General features: G+C 38.6%; 1 protein-coding gene across 6 annotated transcripts in view; it reads right to left on the bottom strand.

Moving 5' to 3' along the window:
* LOC122541038 (cation channel sperm-associated protein 2-like) overlaps positions 1–17,540 on the bottom strand; it is a 33,396-nt gene continuing 15,856 nt past the window's right edge. The window contains exons 7-11 of one of the 6 annotated variants that reach the window (XM_087981464.1): positions 15,570–15,669; positions 13,977–14,021; positions 11,304–11,407; positions 8,105–8,263; positions 1–388 (exon numbers count right to left, since the gene is read on the bottom strand). In XM_087981464.1, coding sequence (XP_087837590.1) covers positions 333–388; positions 8,105–8,263; positions 11,304–11,407; positions 13,977–14,021; positions 15,570–15,669 — 464 coding nt within the window. In that variant the 3' untranslated portion in view covers positions 1–332. Of the gene's footprint in view, positions 389–3,369; positions 4,827–8,104; positions 8,264–10,822; positions 10,988–11,303; positions 11,408–13,976; positions 14,022–15,569; positions 15,670–17,540 lie in introns of those variants that run through there. The other 5 variants (XM_087981462.1, XM_087981463.1, XM_043677518.2 and 2 more) reach the window with 5 other exon arrangements.

Raw genomic sequence — 17,540 nt, 5'->3', positions numbered from 1 at the left:
CAAGACAAATGCTATTGTGATGAAATAAACTTTATATTCAATCCCTCAACATCTCTCTCCAGTGTTATATATGTCACAATATGTATTATCATTTTGTAATTTGACATTATCAGTCCCTCAGTGCAAGAGCTGATAAACCATTTATTTAATTCTGATGAATTAAGGATGCAGAAATATCACTAGCTTAGCACATTTTATTCAGATTTGATCTTTATGCATCAACAATTCAAGGGGAACCTTGTAATAATGATATTTGTACACTTCAGGTCAGTTTATTTTCCTTAGCCAGTTCATTCTTCTGGTCAAATACATTGAACCATTTACTCAGGCTATCACCTGAATAGTTTCTGGTGAACAGTTTCATATACCTGAGTCTGTTGAATGATCACTGAAGAAAAGCAAACAAGATAAAATGAATGAAACCAATTATTTTCCAGTTCAAAGTATGTGCAATGGGATGGCTTAGATATTGCTAATACAAAATATATTCTTACACTCAGGTTACAAGGACAGGCTTTGATAAAATATTTAAAATTTATCGTTTCTTGGCTTTTTGGTTGAGATCAAGTGTATTCTATAATTCTACACTGCTTTCATTTAGTCTAGTTTCACTAAAACAAGAAAGACAACGGGCTACAATTGCCAACTGCAAAATGACCTCAGTATTGCATTTTAAAGACTTGAGGAAATTAGTTTCCAAATTATCTTCAATTGATTTAACCAGTACCCAAATTCTGTGGCATTGCCCAAATTAAGATCCAAAAACAGGATTATTGCTCAGTCAAGACTCAGAGGACTGCATGCAATTTGAGTTGCCACATCATAAAAAAGGATACAGCTGCATTGGAGAGGGTGCTGTGAAGATTTGCAAGGATGATTACCAAAATTATATTGGTAAACATATCAGGAAAGAATTGACAGGCTGCATTTCCTTTATTTTAATGAAAATAAGCCAGAGGAGCATCCTAGCAGAGGCCTTTAAAACTATGAAAGGTTCAAATGGAAAAGATATAGAGATAGTATTTCCTCTTCTGGATAAGAGCAAAGCGAGATGTAAACAACATAAGTTAGTCATCAAGAAATCCAACAGGATCCTCTTCACTCAAAGAATGGTCAGAATGTGGAAAACACTGCCACAGTCAGCAAAAGTGAATAGTATAATTGCACTTTAGGGAAAATTCGATATGTAAATGAGGATAAAGAGAACAGATGGTTGCAATTTGGATGAACAAAAATATGAAGATGTTCAAGTGTATTCACCGATTGGAGAAAAGAGTCCTATTATTGCGCTTTGGATACCCTTCTTCTCTCACAGAGTGCCTACATTGATCATAAATTCTCTTTTTGAAAACCTCCTATTTCTCTATTACTGTTTTTGCCAACCAGTTTTTGATTCCACCTGGTCCAGATCCCTTTTCAACTCAGTGAAGTTGTCTGTCCTTCAGTTAAATATGTTTTATACTTAATTGTACTTTTTTCTTTCCATAATTATTCCATGCCTAAAGATATTGGGATCATTGTTACCCAAATATTCTCTCACTGAATCCTGTTCCATGTGCGCCACTTCATTCTCCAGAACCAGATCCAGCATGGCTTTCTTCCCCAGTTGGCTGAAACATACTGATTCTGGATATAGTTCAGGAATTCTAACTTACTTTGTCTCTTGAAGTGCTACTAACCCAGTTTATATTAGAATGATTGAAGTTCCCAATGTCACTGCTCTGGAGTTTTTTGTCTCTTTTGTAACTTGCCTATAAATAAGCCAGTCTATCTCTTTCCCATTATTTTGTGGCAATTGTACAATAGCTACTCTATTGATCATTAACTCTGATCAAACCAAACTGTCAACTATGTCAGCCTCTAGTGTTACATATCGCACAAAATGTATCATCATTTTTGCCATTTTTCACTATTAGCCCCTTAGCAAAGGAATTGGTAGCACATTCAAATAACTCTGATTCATTTATGAGTGCAGAAATAATGCAAGCTTGGCGCACTTTATTCAGACTTGATCTTAAGTTTGTGGTTTATTTGACGTATTTGTTGTCATTTGTACACCCATTACAAGTGAAAGATTCTTTATAGAGAATCAAACTTGCATGAAATACAGCAGAAGGGGATTACTACCAAAGGAGTAACCAAGTACAAATGTGATGTGGAAGTAATGGTATCAAGATTTCAGACAATCCTGTAACATCTGATGCAATGTTAATATCATATCATAAATGACTAAATTTTAATCCCTAATTCTAAATAGTTAATTGCTTGTCATACAAAAGCAAGGCCACTTACTTCCTTTCTTTTTCTAATTAAATGAACAGTCATTTTATGAAATGTTCTGCTTCCTTACTTTCTATATCTTGTGTTCTTCCAAAACATTATCTATCATTGTAACAGGTGTTCCTTTTGCACAATATACATCATACCAATGTTTGATCATTTTGTGCTCTCTTGATGGAATAAGGGTCCCCTCAATTGTCATTGAAAAAAAGGGTGATGGAGGAGGCCCAGGACCTGCATGTCCTTGGCAGAATGGGAGGACAAATTGAAGTGGTCAGCCACAGGGCAGTGGTTACTTTTGGCGCTTGTGACCCAGAGTTGTTCCCCGAAACGTTCCGCAAGTTGGTGTCCTATCTCCCCAATGTAGAGGAGACAACATCAAGAACAAACACAGTAGATGAGGCGTTTGGATATGCAGGAAAATCTTTGTCAGATGCAGAATGAAACTTTGGGACCTTGGATGGTGATGAAGGAGGAGGTGTGGGCACAGGTTTTACACATCTTGCGGTACCGAGAGAAGGGAGGGGGGGCAGTTGGATCTAGCGAGGGAGTTACAGAGGGAATGGTCTCTGCAGTATGCAGACAGAGGTAGGGAGAGTAATATATCTCTGGTGGTGGGGTCTGATTGTAGGTTGCGAAAATGGCGGAGGATAATGCACAGTATCTGGAGATTACTGGGATGGAAAGTGTGGACCAGGGGTTTGGAGCGTGTGTCCCAGAGATGTTCTCTGAAACGTTCCATGACTTGTTGTTCTGTCTCCCCAATGTAGAGGATTCTCTTGCTCCTCAGATGCTGTCTGACCTGTTGTGCTTTTCCAGCTCCACACTTTTCGACTCTGATCTCCAGCATTGCTCTTTCGCCTTTTGAGAAAAGGCTCACTGCTAAGTCTACCAGATCCAAATTGGTAAAAATCTTAACTCATACAGTACAATTGGAGTCACATTGTTCACTGGGAATAGCAGTGCTATCATTGAGCTATCAAAGCAGCCAATCACATGATAGAACTCTCACAGTCATCCAATCAGGAAATAGAAAGTACAAATACTCAAATCACATTTTTTAAAAAAGAATTTATACAGACAAAAATAAAGACTGAGGAATACCTTTATTCTAAAGTTGAAATGCTGTGAAAAATATTGGATTTCTTTTCTCGTTATTGAAAAGAAAATCAATTATGATTCATTATGGAGACATTTACCAATATTCCATGTATTTCTCAGGCCCAGCTTGGATTTTCAGCAATACCTTTAACCCAGATCACTGTTACAAACCATACTTGTGTCTCATTGAAATAGCCTTGATATTTTCTGGGATTTCTGAACAACAATGTGACAAATAAACAAATTTTCCTAATTGCCAAACTTGGTTGGGAATCTGGGGGGAGGGGTTGTAACCATAGAGCAAGAGAATCTCGACAGTGTGGGAGCAGACCATTCGGCCCATTGATTCCACACTGAAGAGCATCTCACCCAGACCCAGCCCCACTACCCTATCATTGCATTTCCCATGGCCAATTCAACTAGCCTGCACATTCTTGGACAGTACGCGGCAATTTAGTATGGCCAATCCACCTAACCTGCAAATCTTTCAATTGTAGGAGGAAACCGCAGCACCCAGCAGAAATCTACATAGACACAGGGAGTATGTGCAAACTCCACACAGACAGTTCCAAGGGTGAAACTGAACTTTTCAATGATGCTGCATATTTTCACTTTACATCTCCTGTACACTTTGTTATGCCATTGATAGAAACATCGTGAGGAATGCTACGGAAAGTAGAACCATTGTTATCCTATCTGACTTTCCCTTTCTTGGTTTGTTTTAAGGCAATATTTTACATAATTAAAGTGCCTTAGTGTACATTCATAGATACATTTCTAGATAGAGAGGTTGGATTTCTTTAAGGTCCTTTGCGGCAAATCCTCTTTATGTTGGGGTTCAATGTTTGCAGCTCAGCTGTTCAGAGTCAAGAATACAAAATGTGTTGCATAGAATGCAATGGATTTTCACTTTTACCATTGGAACCAAAACAGGCAGTAGCAGATCAGTTGTGTTTCTCAACACCACACCCCAAAATTAATTTCCATATTATGCACATCAACTGGTTGATCTGGTAACACCTGTTTTCTGAATGCTAGCAAGAGTAAAACATCACACCAATATACAGGTCATTGCTAGTCTATTATTCTTGCGCCACAAAGGAAATGCCATATGGAGGCTTTGGCCCTCCCAGGTAGCAGGAAACAAGCATGTTCCATTCCCCTTCATTCCCCCCACCTCCCTGCTATTCTATTACCCCACCCCAAAACCCCTCATGTGACTCAAGGGATAGAAATAACTGAAAAATTACAGGTAAAAGTGGTGTCAACAAAATACATGATTCTTTAAGTAGAAATTATGAAGTTATAATATTGTAATAGCTTTCATGAATATTAGTGCTATTGAGCTTACAATTAACAGATTTTGCTTTCTTGTATTTGTAATTTGGCTGCCTACAAGATCTTGAAGAGTTTTTACACGTCATGCATATTCACAAGGGCCTGAGCTGTAAATGAATAAAAATGCATTAGTTTAGATTCCCTATAGTGTGGAAACAGGCCCTTCGGCCCAACAAGTCCATACCGACCCTCTGAAGAGCAACCCACCCAGACTCCTTCCCCTACATTTACTCCAGACAAATGCACCTAACACTACGGGCAATTTAGTATGGCCAATTCACCTGAACTGCACATCTTTAGACTGTGGGAGGAAATCAGGGCATCCGGAGAAAACCCATGCAGACACGGGGAGAATGTGCAAACTTCACACAGACAGTTGCCCGAGATGGGAATTGAACACAGGTCCCTGGTGCTGTGAGGCAGCAGTGCTAACCACTGAGCCACCGTAGTTGTACAGCTTTGTTTCATTTCAGATTACATCCTTGCTGTTAATTTTGGTGAATACAGCACCTTGCTCTGAACCTGGTTTAGATCCTGGAACATTCTATTTAACTTGTGCTGCTGAAAATAAAAATCTATTTTGTAATTGTAAATAGCACTGGAAACCTTCAAATATACCCAAAAGTGACACAGTGTTTTCGTGTGTGAGAGCTGCAAGCCGTAGGTATTGTGGGAGTTACTGCAGACAATCCCAAGATTGGGCAATTTAGGTTTCTGACCATTGTTGCATAAAGTGGGGAGGAGGCGTTGAGCAAAAAAGTCAGGAGTTGGACTACAAGCAAGCAAGGAAGCATCACCTGAACAAAAGCAAAATATTGCTGATGCTGGCAATGTGAAATGAAAACAGCAAAATCTGAAACAGCTGATTTGGCAGCATGGATCAGGGAAGAAAAACAGCTCATGCACTCAGATCAGGAACGGAGTTGGAAGGGCCAAGCCCTGAAAATGCTGGCACTGGGCAGCAAGCCAATTTCCTGACACAGGGTATTTTAATGGAAATACATTCAAGGTCCAGCCAGTCTGCGAGTTTACTAAAAGCTGGCCTGTAGAGGGATTCTACCCTCCCATCTCCCAAATCACAGTGATAGTTTTTGCCTTGTTTTTATTTAATTTTTTTAAAAAATGTTTGTGAAAGAACACCGCATTGAAGTTACCTCTCACTTATTTACTCTTTATTGCAATCTGCTGCTTCTCTGAAGTTGCAAGGTCTCCAAGGCTGTCCAGCTTTACCTCTACCTTTACTACATTTTCTGTGCCAACTACAGAAGATTTTCAGGGGAACATTCAGTGCTATGGGACTTGGTGAGTTACACTTCAAGAGCTGGCACGGACACAACGGATCAAATGGCCTCCTTCTGTGTTGTAACAATTCTATAATTCCATAGTCTACATCTGAAATGCTGTTCTCTTTCATAAAAACTAAATACGCTGTTAAAAACCCCCCACTGTATTTGCAAAGAATTGAGATCAGGAAATACTCCCAGTTTGTGTTTTAGCTGCCGAAAGTGAAAATTTAGTCCAGAATTTCAGTTTGATGAATTTTCGATAGAATCATAATTTCTCATTGCCCTTGCAAAACACATAAATAGTAATTTAGAAAGTAACATTGGTAGAGGTCTGACAGACAGCCACCTTCCTATTTATTGGTGTGGAAGAGCAAGGGTAGTTTTACTTAATTCCTCGACTTATGCATCTATGTTCCGACTTTGTTGCAAATTGAAATTAAGAACATGAGGCAGTAGGAGGCCAAATGCCCCTGAAGCCAGGCCCACCACCAATATGTTTGTGGCAGTACCACTGTATCAATTCCACTTTATCAACCAATCGTACGTCCTTGATTCTCTTTGTGGACAGATATCCATTGACTGTAGACATGAATATGCTTTATCACTGAGCAACCACACCTTCTGGGGTAGAACATGCAAAAGATTCAAAACCTTCTGTGTGAAAAAATTTATTCCCATCACAGTCTTAATCTGCATATCTGAGCTAAAACAATCTGATCCCAGTGCTTGTGTAGACTGACTATTAATATTACTGCTGCCAGTTTTCACATTACCTAATGAAGAATAAAGGAGGATCATTGGATTCAAAATGTTAACTCTGTTTCTCCCACCATAGATGCTGCCAAACATATTGAGTTACTCCAACACTTTCTATTTTTATCTCATATTTATAACATTCAGAATATTTTGCTTTTATTACAGATTTCTTCAGCATCTTACATGTAGGTTTTAGAATCAGAGAATGGTTACATTGCAGAAGATTGCCATTTGGCCCATTGTGTTTGTACCAGCTCTCTACAAGAGCAACACCAAAATTGGTGGTGCAGCAGACAGTGAAGAAGGTTACTTCAGAGCACAAGGGACCTTGATCAGATGGGCCAATGGGTCAAGGAGTGGCAGATGGAGTTTAATTCAGATAAATGTGAGATGCTGCATTTTGGAAAGGTAAATCAGGACAGGACTTATACAATTAATGATCAGGTCCAGGGAAGTGTTGCTGAACAAAGAGACCTTAAGGTGCAGGTTCATAGTTCCTATAAAGTGGAATTGCAGGTAGACAGGATAGTGAAGAAGGCGTTTGGTATGCTTGCCTTCATTGCACTGAGTATAGCGGTTGGGAGGTCATGTTGTGACTGTAACGGACATTGGTTAGGCCACTTTAGGAATATTGCATTCAACTCCTGTCACCCTCCTATCAGAAAGATGTTGTGAAACTTGAAAAGGTTCAGAAAAGATTTACAAGGATGTTGCTAGGGTTGGAAGGTTTGAGCTATACGGAGAGGTTGAATAGACTGGGGCTGTTTTCCCTGGAGCGTCGGAGGCTGAGGGGTGACCTTATACAGGTTTATAAAATGATTAGGGGCATGGATACGGTAAATAGCCGAGGTTTTTTCCCCAGAGTAGGGGAGTCCAAAACTAGAGGTTTATTTAGGTTTATGGTAAGAGGAGAAAGATTTCCACACAAAGGGTGGTGCATGTATGGAATGAGCTGCCAGAGGAACTGGTGGAGGCTGGTACAGTTACATTTAAAAGGCATTTGGGTGGGTACACAAATAGGAAGGGTTTAGAGGGATATGGGCCAAATGCTTGCAAATGGGATTAGGTTAATTTAGGATATCTGGTCAGGATGCACAAGTTGGATCTAAGGGTCTGTTTCCATTCTGTACATCTCTATGACTCCATCAGAGCAGTCACAGATTCTTCAATCTGTCCCTGTAACTGATGTTCCCCATCCCTGGAGTCTGAGACTTCTCTAATGGTGACTGACTCCGGGAATGAAGCTCCTGTATCTCGGGAGCTTATTCCTGAGCTATTTGACATTGCCTCATGTGTTCCAGTGGCATGCTCATTGCTCCTTTAGCGCCAGTGTTTGCACTAACCTGCAAGAAATTGTAGTTTCTTCCTTTCGCCCAGATTGTATTGGAGCTGTTCTAGTAGCTCGTAGTAATGGAACAAAGAATCTCTTGGCCAGATGACCTTCTCTCTTGCTGAATTACTTTGCATGAGCTTCATATTTTTACGAATATAGCCCTCCCAATCTGTATAGAAATTAAACCAAAATGGATTTCAAGGTTCTTTCATTCATATTTAATCATGTGGTATTCTAACTGCTAAAAACACATTTTGAGATTCTATACATGTTTTAGGGACCATATGTCATAGGGAACATTTTAATGATGCACCTCTGAAACAAATGGAATGTGAACTAGGATCTCCTCGCTCAGAGGTATGGACACTGTCACTGCACCTCACAGGGACATCCTAGCGGGAAAGCTGCCCTTGGAAGAAGTGCTGGAGCAATGGGAGAACATTGACTGTATATACGAAAGAGAGGTTTTTTTTGTCTGCCTCATGTGCCTCTAGGCACAGGAGCTATTAAGTCTTACTAAGTTGTCAGAATCCTATGGTTTTAAAATGAGCTGCAAAAACCCCAACATCTGTCATTCGCATGGACTTACTTTCACCGTTTTTTTGCATTAGCTATTTAAGGTTAAGATAAGGCTTAAAGCATTGTGAACTTGGATATATACAATCGTCGGATTTTCTCACTTGTTGAAAATTGAAAGCAATTGTCACAGGAGGTGAAGTCGCCACAGTCCCAGAGGATCATAGAGTTGCTCATCCATTGGAGACAGGGATGGCTTGGTGGTGGTATAACCTGTGGGTTGCCACATCTATGCGAGGGGAGAGGTTGAGAAGGCGGCACCTTCAATGGTAACCTCAGCCAGCGCAGGAATTGAATCACATTGCAAATCAGCCATCTAGCCAACTGAACTAACCAATGATAGCACAGATATTCATTATTTAAAGACAGCCACAGGGGAATATATATCCAGAAGGAGACTTTAACTTAAATTTTTTAGTTAATTTAATACAGAAATAAAATACTGGGGAAATCTGAAATAAAAGCAAAAATACTGCAATCAGAAGCTTAGTCAATATCTTAGGAGAGGGGAACTTTACTAATATTACAAGTCAGTGTTCTTATGTCAGAAGTGGGAAAAGTAAGGGTATTGCCAATTCTGTCACAGCAGCTCACAAGCAAGGAAGCTCATGCACAAAGACATCTGCACATAAAAAACAAAGCACAAAGTTATTGGACATGCAGGAGACAGCCTGAGATATGGGTCTGAAGTGCAGGATACTCTTGGAAAATGCGAGGCTGTTGGGTACCATGAGATAAACCCCCACTTTTATCCCTGAAACATCAACCAACATCTGCTGCCGGAACTGTCTTGTATGCATTCACACCTGTAGACTTGACTAAATCAATCTACTTCTTGCTGGCTTCCCACGTTCTACCCTCTGTAAATCTGAGGTGATCCAAAATTCTACTGTCTGAGACTCAACTCACAATGAGCCCTATTCCCTGATCACCCCTATGCTCACTGACCCATTCTGGCTCCTAGCCAAGCAACCTCTTAATCACTTGATGTGTTATGAGTTCTGTCTACCCACAAGCCTCTGACCATTGGGTAATATGGGTATATCGGGGGAGGTGACTGAGGAAGCAGGAGACTCATTGAGAGTAAAATACACAATGTTTACACCTGAACCGAAACCAAACTAAAACTGGTAGTTGTGGATAGGCTTTCTGCCTGAGGGTTTGAACAGAAAGTGAAAGACACAGAGAATAAGAGAAAAGGTAAAAGTGCAATGAGTACTAGTTGCCTACTCAGTAATGTTTGTCGATTCTTTTTAGTCTGCTTATTACAGTAAATTTCTTAAAGCTTGAAATCTTGTACCATTTTTAAAAAGTTTGTTAACTGAGAAATAAAATATATTTTCATGAATTATTAATTCTACAGGGATTGTAATAGTTTTCAGATCTCGTCATGACCTCGTTCCTCACCACAATACTCTCCAGCCCCTTCCGTGATGTCTACACTTTGTTAATCTATCCCCAATTAGTGGCCATAATTTCATCTGCATTGGCTTATATTCTGCAATACCTACTCTCAGTTCTCCTCCTTTGAATTCAACTCTTTGAGCAATTTTTTGATTATCTAAATGAATATCTCTTTCTGCGCATCACAGTGAGGCAGTCTGGGAAGAATGTCCTGCAGTCAGCACCATAGTGAGGCACACTTTGACCAGTATCCTGCAGTCAGTACCATAGTGAACTTCAGAACTGAACTTGAAATGTAAATTGCTTTCTCTCTACAAATGCTGCCAGAACTGCTGTATTTCTCCAGCAATTTCTGTTCTTGTTTTAGATTTCCAGCATCGTTGTTTTATTTTAGTAGTTACGCAAATAGAATGTAATGCTTTATTGCAAGAGGAATTTGAATGCAAGAGTAAGGAGGTTATGCTTCAGTTACACAGGGTATTAGTGAGATTGTACCTGGAGTATTCTGTGCAGTACTGAGCTTGATATTTTAAAATTTAACATAAAGCACCTTAAGACAGCTTGTTATGTTAAAGGAGTCAGATAAATGTGAGTTACCATTGTTTCTTGACCTTCTATCAAGTTTTGTTAGATCAGTATAGGAGAACAACAGAGAGGTGAGGGAGTGGAGAAGAGAATTAAATTAATAGGCAACCTCAAACTTGGGGCCATGCCTGTGATTGAATAGAGATTTCTGTAAAGTGATTACCCAGTCTGTATTTGTTCTCCTCAGTGTACAAGAGACTACATTATGGACAGCAAATCCAGGATACTAAATTGAAAAACATGCATCTACAATGAAGTAGAACAATTGTCACCCCGAATGGTGGGAAGGGAGGAGGTAGTTCATCTTCTGCACTTGCATAGAGAAGTCCTGTGGAAGGGAAGGGGATAAGCAGGTTGACTATTTATCTCTCTAAAGAAGTTGTTTGACACGCTGAATATTTCCAGCAGATTCTGTTATCTTTATCCAAGAATCTAACCTCTAACAAGTTCATTTCAAAATGCATATTGACAGTGCTAATATTTCCACTAAATTGAAGGCAAAATACAAAAGGAAGTTAACAATATTTATTGTTAAAAACAGAGTGTTAAGTTAAAATTGAAAGTCGATAATGCAGTGTTTTTGAAATTCATGGTATGTTTTAAAGTAAATTAATCTTTCAAGTTTGTTTTCATTCATCTCTTACCTTTACCAGCTTTGTAAGACAGATCACTTGAATGACTCGCATGGCTGCTTGATTTAAAATCCATTTCACTCACATGAGTTATGTCAGATTCTGATCGTCTTTCTCTGCATGTAGTGAGCAGTAGAAATTAAAATAATGTAGTGCACAATGTTATAATATAGTTTTTTTCCTGACTTATATAATCTTCATTGATCTTCTGAAGGTAGTTACAAAACAGATCTAAGTAATTGACCAAGCAGACTCAATTCTCTTCATGAATTTGGATGATGAGCTCCAGTTGGTTGCATAAAAGTCATTATAACACACAGCACAATCTATACTCAGCAAATGTTTAAACTTCCTCCAATACTTTCTTTTTTAATGAAATTGCTTGAACAGGAAGAAAAGCCAAATGGAATTTCAATTAAACAATGATATAACTTTCATTTCCCAGATGTATGAACATCTGTAGGTTCCAGCAGGAATCACTTTAAAGTGGCAATCAGAAGTAGACTGATTCTTCTCTTTCCTTGACCAGGTACGTAAAAGTCTATCAGCACTTCTGGCGGTGACAGCACTCAACTCAGAATTAATCTAGAAAACTCAGAATTAATCTAGAAAACTCAGAATTAATCTAGGAAGAACATAGGACTCTCCGGGCTGGTTTGCTTCAATTCTGCAGGGAGCAGCACCAAATGGGTCATTTCTGTCAGTTATTTTGCAATCTGCAAACACTTTTTTTGTCCAAAATCAATGACAAAAACCTCTTAAGGGACTCGCTTTGTCTTTTTGAAATAAAGTTATGAAGCTACTAAACTGATAAATAAAAATAGCTGAAGATGTTAGAAATCTGAAAGGGAAATGTAAAATATTGGAAATAATCAGTAGGAAAGATCAATGCTGTATGGCTTGCTGGCTGTTTCGGCATTTTCTTTTTATCAACTGATTATTAAACCAGGTGAAAATACAAGGATCACATAGTTGCATTTTGAAATTATTTCAACATGCTCAAAAATAATGATTGATGGTGGTGATTAATTATGTGAACAACATAATGCAAATATTTATATTTAATAATATTTAGGGTATAACTTAAAAGGTTCATGCACAGTTACTGAATTTAAAAGGCTACTTCAGGCAAAAAGAGCAAATAAAAGATGAAGACCCCTTTAGATGCATGTTGGACTTCTGATTAACACATTACCTTTGTATTACAATCAAACACAAGGGCAGCACAGTGGCTCAGTGGTTAGCACTGCTGCCTCACAGCACCAGGGACCTGGGTTCGATTCTGGCCTCGGGCGACTGTCTATGTGGAGTTTGCACATCTCCCCGTGTCTGTGTGGGCTTCCTCCAGGTGCTCCAGTTACCTCCCAAAGTCCACAAAGATGTGCAGGTTAGGTGAATTGGCCATGTTAAATTGTCCATAGCGTTAGGTGCATTAGTCAGGGATAAATGTAGGGTCGGGGAATGGGTCTGGGTGGGTTACTCTTCAGAGGGTCAGTGTGGACTTGTTGGGCCGAAGGGCCTGTTTCCTTACTATAAGGAATCTAATCTGTCATTGTACAGTGCATTACAAAAAAAAATTAAACTTTCATTAAACTATTGCAGAATTTAAATATTGTGTTTTTTCAGTAGCAGCATGTAAAAGCATTACTGTGTTGGATTTTATTCCTTGGATGAAATATGGTAATGCAGTTGATGCTACAATATTAACAAATGTAGAAATATCTTGTATTGATGCCAGTGAACTGAAAAAAAATTGTGTCTGAATCCTTGTAAAACACAATAATCCACTCCACAAGGGTTACCATAAAGCCTTATGAATAAAACTGCTAATCACCACTTTAAAAAAAAAGCGCCTGTGTAAAAAGGACCACAGTGATGAAAACAATGTTGCATTAAGCTGTGCAAAGAATGAAAATGTCTCCAAGCCTTTGGATGTACGATGTAAAAACTAATCTTTGGGCAGTGAGAATAACGTTAAATGTGAACATCAATAATGGTGACTTAAGGCATGTGGAGTCAAATAGCTTCCCAGCATTCTGATGAGAAATCCTTCTAATATTACCAGAATATGCTGGAGCATTGAGAGAAGTAATGACAAGAATACAAAGTGCATCAATTTGAGAAGCAATATTACAATAGTAAAAGTATGCCATTAAGGATTGTATAAGTGTGAACATTATGTGTACTAAGCCACCCTGATAAATAAGTGTAATTTTAATTGAGATTTATTAGATTAGATTAGATTTCTTACAGTGTGGAAACAGGCCCTTTGGCCCGACAAGTCCACACCGACCCGCCGAAGCGCAACCCACCCAGACCCATTCCCTATGTTTACCCCTTCACTAACACTATGGGCAATTCAGCATGCACTATGGGCAATTTAGCATGGCCAATTCACCTAACCTGCACATTTTTGGACTGTGGGAGGAAACCGCCCACGGCACGAGATCTTGGAGGATTGTGACAAGTTGCAAGCATTCATGTTTATTGAAAAAAAAACTTAACTCGTACTTGATAAGCATGTTTTATCTGAATTTCTGAATCCAAAATCTCACATTAGTTTTCTTCTATTTCTTGGCTAAGACACCTTTTACATAATATTCCTAGTTCTGCAAATGTCATGTTTTGATACTTAACACAAGAAATTCACTTTCACATATTAAGTAAGAACTATAAGCCACTTACCCTTTGTTCAGAACATCTTTTATACTAATTTCTGGGCTCAGTCTCCTGAAAATCAGTAACAATAGCAAGAAAGTTTTAAATTGTTATCCTCCCCTATCTGAGTGCCTCACTTCATAACAATTGCATACAAAAATTATGATATCTAAAACAATTCCAAGGTCTCTGGTGATATCTCATGAAGAAACCAAACAGAACAAAGCAGGCTTCTACCCCAATGTCCTGCCCAATATTTATCCCTTAACCAACTTAATTAAAGCAGATAATCCAGCCATTACTGTCTGTGGAACATTGCTGAGCTCAAATTGGCTTCCATATTTACTACATTACAACAGTGATTACATTTTAAACAGTGGCAGTGAATGGCTTTAGGATGGCACTACTATTAATAAATTCTGGCATTTCTATGTCTTTCTCTGCCAGCAGTAACTCAGAATATAACTCCAGATAGACAATGGGAATTAAATTTGGCCTCACATGTTGTTGGAATGTAATGGGTGTCATCCAGGGATCAAAACGGTATAATTTGGACTAAAAGCTATCTTGGTGAGGGCTCTAACATGCGTGCAGTGAATGATTGTTGTAAGGAAGGCAGATCATAATGTTAATCATTTACAGGATGTTATATGGCAGCTGTGGTATTTTCACAGATGATCAGGCCCAGTACCTTATGATATTTGCTACTTCCACCAGCTGAGAAACAGAAACAACATATTGAAAAAAAAGGAAGAAGGGCCAAGGTCAGAGGGCACATTGTAAATATTGTGGAGGAAATCACACAAATATTCAGTGCGGGGGAGGCAGTATTCTAACTGCAAGACATTGAATCACTTTGCACTGGATCACATTGAATCACTAGAAAGAAGCAAAGCAAGCCTAGAAAATGACAGTCGGTTGATGGAATATAATTGGCATCATCAGGCCTGAAGGTGATAAATGGTTTGTGACTGCTAAATGATGACTATAGAACATCAAGTGAATGTGAGTGTTTGACAGACATTAGTGTTTTGTACAAGTTCATGACCTTTTCGGATCTATATTACAATGGTTCAAAATGGTGTCCCAAAAAGACGAAGCCTCAAAAATGAGGGTGACTCTAGGTGATGGAATAACACACATACCAAGTGGATAAATTAAGCTGGGAGCCCAACATTAGAGGAAGAATAAACATATGGTGTTCCAGAGAGTAGACATGAAACAAAATACATTCATTTCAGCTGAGGCTAGTCTAAAACCTGCGCTAGTAACCTAAATGTGCCAGATGAGATTTATAGCATTTCGCAGGTCACTAATCCATTGACTGCTGAACAAATCCTATAAGACTACAAAGCTAGTTTTTACGAGACTTGAATGTCTTCCTGATGAATATAATTTTGAAGTGGATGAGAGTGCTCCAGAACAGTATCAATTCAGACAGCAGTGACCTGTAATAACACTGGTCACCAAAACAATGAAAACAACCTATTTCAAAACATGACATATTTTGGATAGAAAGAAACCACTTAAACTAACGTGCAATGCAGTATCTTATTTATGTGATCTGTGGTTTGCACATATTCAATATCAAGCAGACCCAAATATAACATTGCCTTATACCTCTGCATCATCTGTAGTTTAAAATGGTCTGCTCTTCGTTGGGCTTCAAGTCGCTTAATTTGTGTTGATAGATCTTTCCTTATAGACTGAAAATTGCTCACTGCAGGTAAAACAAAAAAAATGTTTTGAAACTACAGAAAACCTTTTCTGATGAGTTTTGAAATTGTAATATAGACATTACTTTGATCAGCTTAAGTCTTATGCGGGCAGTGTTTCTGTTATTGTCCATTAAAGTATTGTCCATTAAAGTGTGCAAGTTACCCAAATGGTTTACAATTATATTGAACACAGAATACATTGCACACAAAGCAAACTCTTCATTTGCATTATTCTCATTTTTGGTGTAATAAATTGGACCCATCAAATGTCAAATGGTTGCATCAATTTAAAATCATCAATCAGTCCTATCACAATAAAGTATTTTACATGAAATATCTGAAATTGAATATAATATGCCTTTGCATGAATGATAACATGGGATAACTACTCATGATGACCCAGAGTTCCAGCTTGGTTCCTGGCTTTGGACACCCTTCATTTCCTTAGGTGACCTTCTGAAAAGGAATTAAGGTATGCGATTGCATCTGCCAAACCTCTTCAATCTATGAGGTGCCATCTTATTGTACAAACAAAGGGAAAATAGATTGTATTTATCTCCTTGGGCCACCAAAAAGATCTGCACAGCTAATGAAGTACATTTAGAGTATAACCACCGTATTTATGTTGGCAGATGAGTGAGGCAAATTGCACACTGCAACATTCACAATTGTACACAACAATGACATTAATTGAGGGATAAAAATTGGCCAGAATACCAGAAGAACTCTTCTGCTTTTTTTTTAAACTTGCATCTCAGAAGCAGTCAGGGTTCAGTTGAACATCTCATCTAAAAGATCATATATCTGACAGTGCAATACTCTATTAATGCTACATTGAAGTAAGAAATGACATTATTGGCTATGGTATGAGGAATGAGACTTGCACCCACAAACTTCTACATGGAACAAGCTTGCTCACATTTGGACTAGAATAAGAATGCATATGTTAATGAAATTTTTTAGATTAGATTACTTACAGTGTGGAAACAGGCCCTTCGGCCAACAAGTCCACACCAACCTGCCAAAGCACGACCCACCCAGACCCATTCCCATACATTTACCCCTTCACCTAACACTACGGGCAATTTAGCATGGCCAATTCACCTAACCTGCACATTTTTGGACTGTGAGAGGAAACCGGAGCACCCGGAGGAAACGGGGAGCATGTGCAAACTCCACACAGACAGTCACCTGAGGCGGGAATTGAACCCAGGTCTCTGGCGCTGTGAGGCAGCAGTGCTAACCACTGTGCCACTGTGCTGCCCAAATGATGATGTATATAATGACATCAACTGACACATGCTTTCGAGACTGAGAAGAGAGGATAGCAGGGTAATACAAACAATGGTATTCTTTACTAGAAAGCAAATGGGGTGCTAATGTTTGACATCAGAAATGAAAACAGAAACAGTGGAGAGAACCTCAGCACCTTCTGTTTTTACAGATCCCATTATGATCAAAGCTGATGTTATTACTGTACAAGTCAAATCCCAGACTGAAATTTGACCAAGTAGATCATTATTAGTTTTCTTTAATTCATGAGGTTGTCTTTCACTGAAACAAGCACTCAATACTTCAGATTTGATTTAAACAGCAGAACATAAGATTATTACACAAACGAAAAATGAATAAAATAGATTAAGCCAAGCTATTTACCTTTAGCACAAGTTGAAAGATTTCAAAACATAGTAAAAAAAAAATCCCATCTCTCCCAACACTATCATTTTACAGTACTCAAAATCTTTGGTTCTGTATCACATCCTTAAGTTTAACTTAACTGTTCCTATCAATTCTTAGTCCTGACAGTTTGATAGGCTTTTTCCTGATTATACACTTACCTTTAGGTTAGACTTCTTCAGCATTGAATAATGCC

This window comes from Chiloscyllium plagiosum, unplaced genomic scaffold (genome assembly GCF_037043375.1).
Source record: "Chiloscyllium plagiosum isolate Xiang-an unplaced genomic scaffold, Cpla_swu_hap1 HiC_scaffold_39, whole genome shotgun sequence".
NCBI lineage: Eukaryota > Metazoa > Chordata > Chondrichthyes > Orectolobiformes > Hemiscylliidae > Chiloscyllium > Chiloscyllium plagiosum.
The sequence above is the reverse complement of the archived record's forward strand: the minus strand, read 5'-3'. Positions and strand labels throughout refer to the sequence as shown.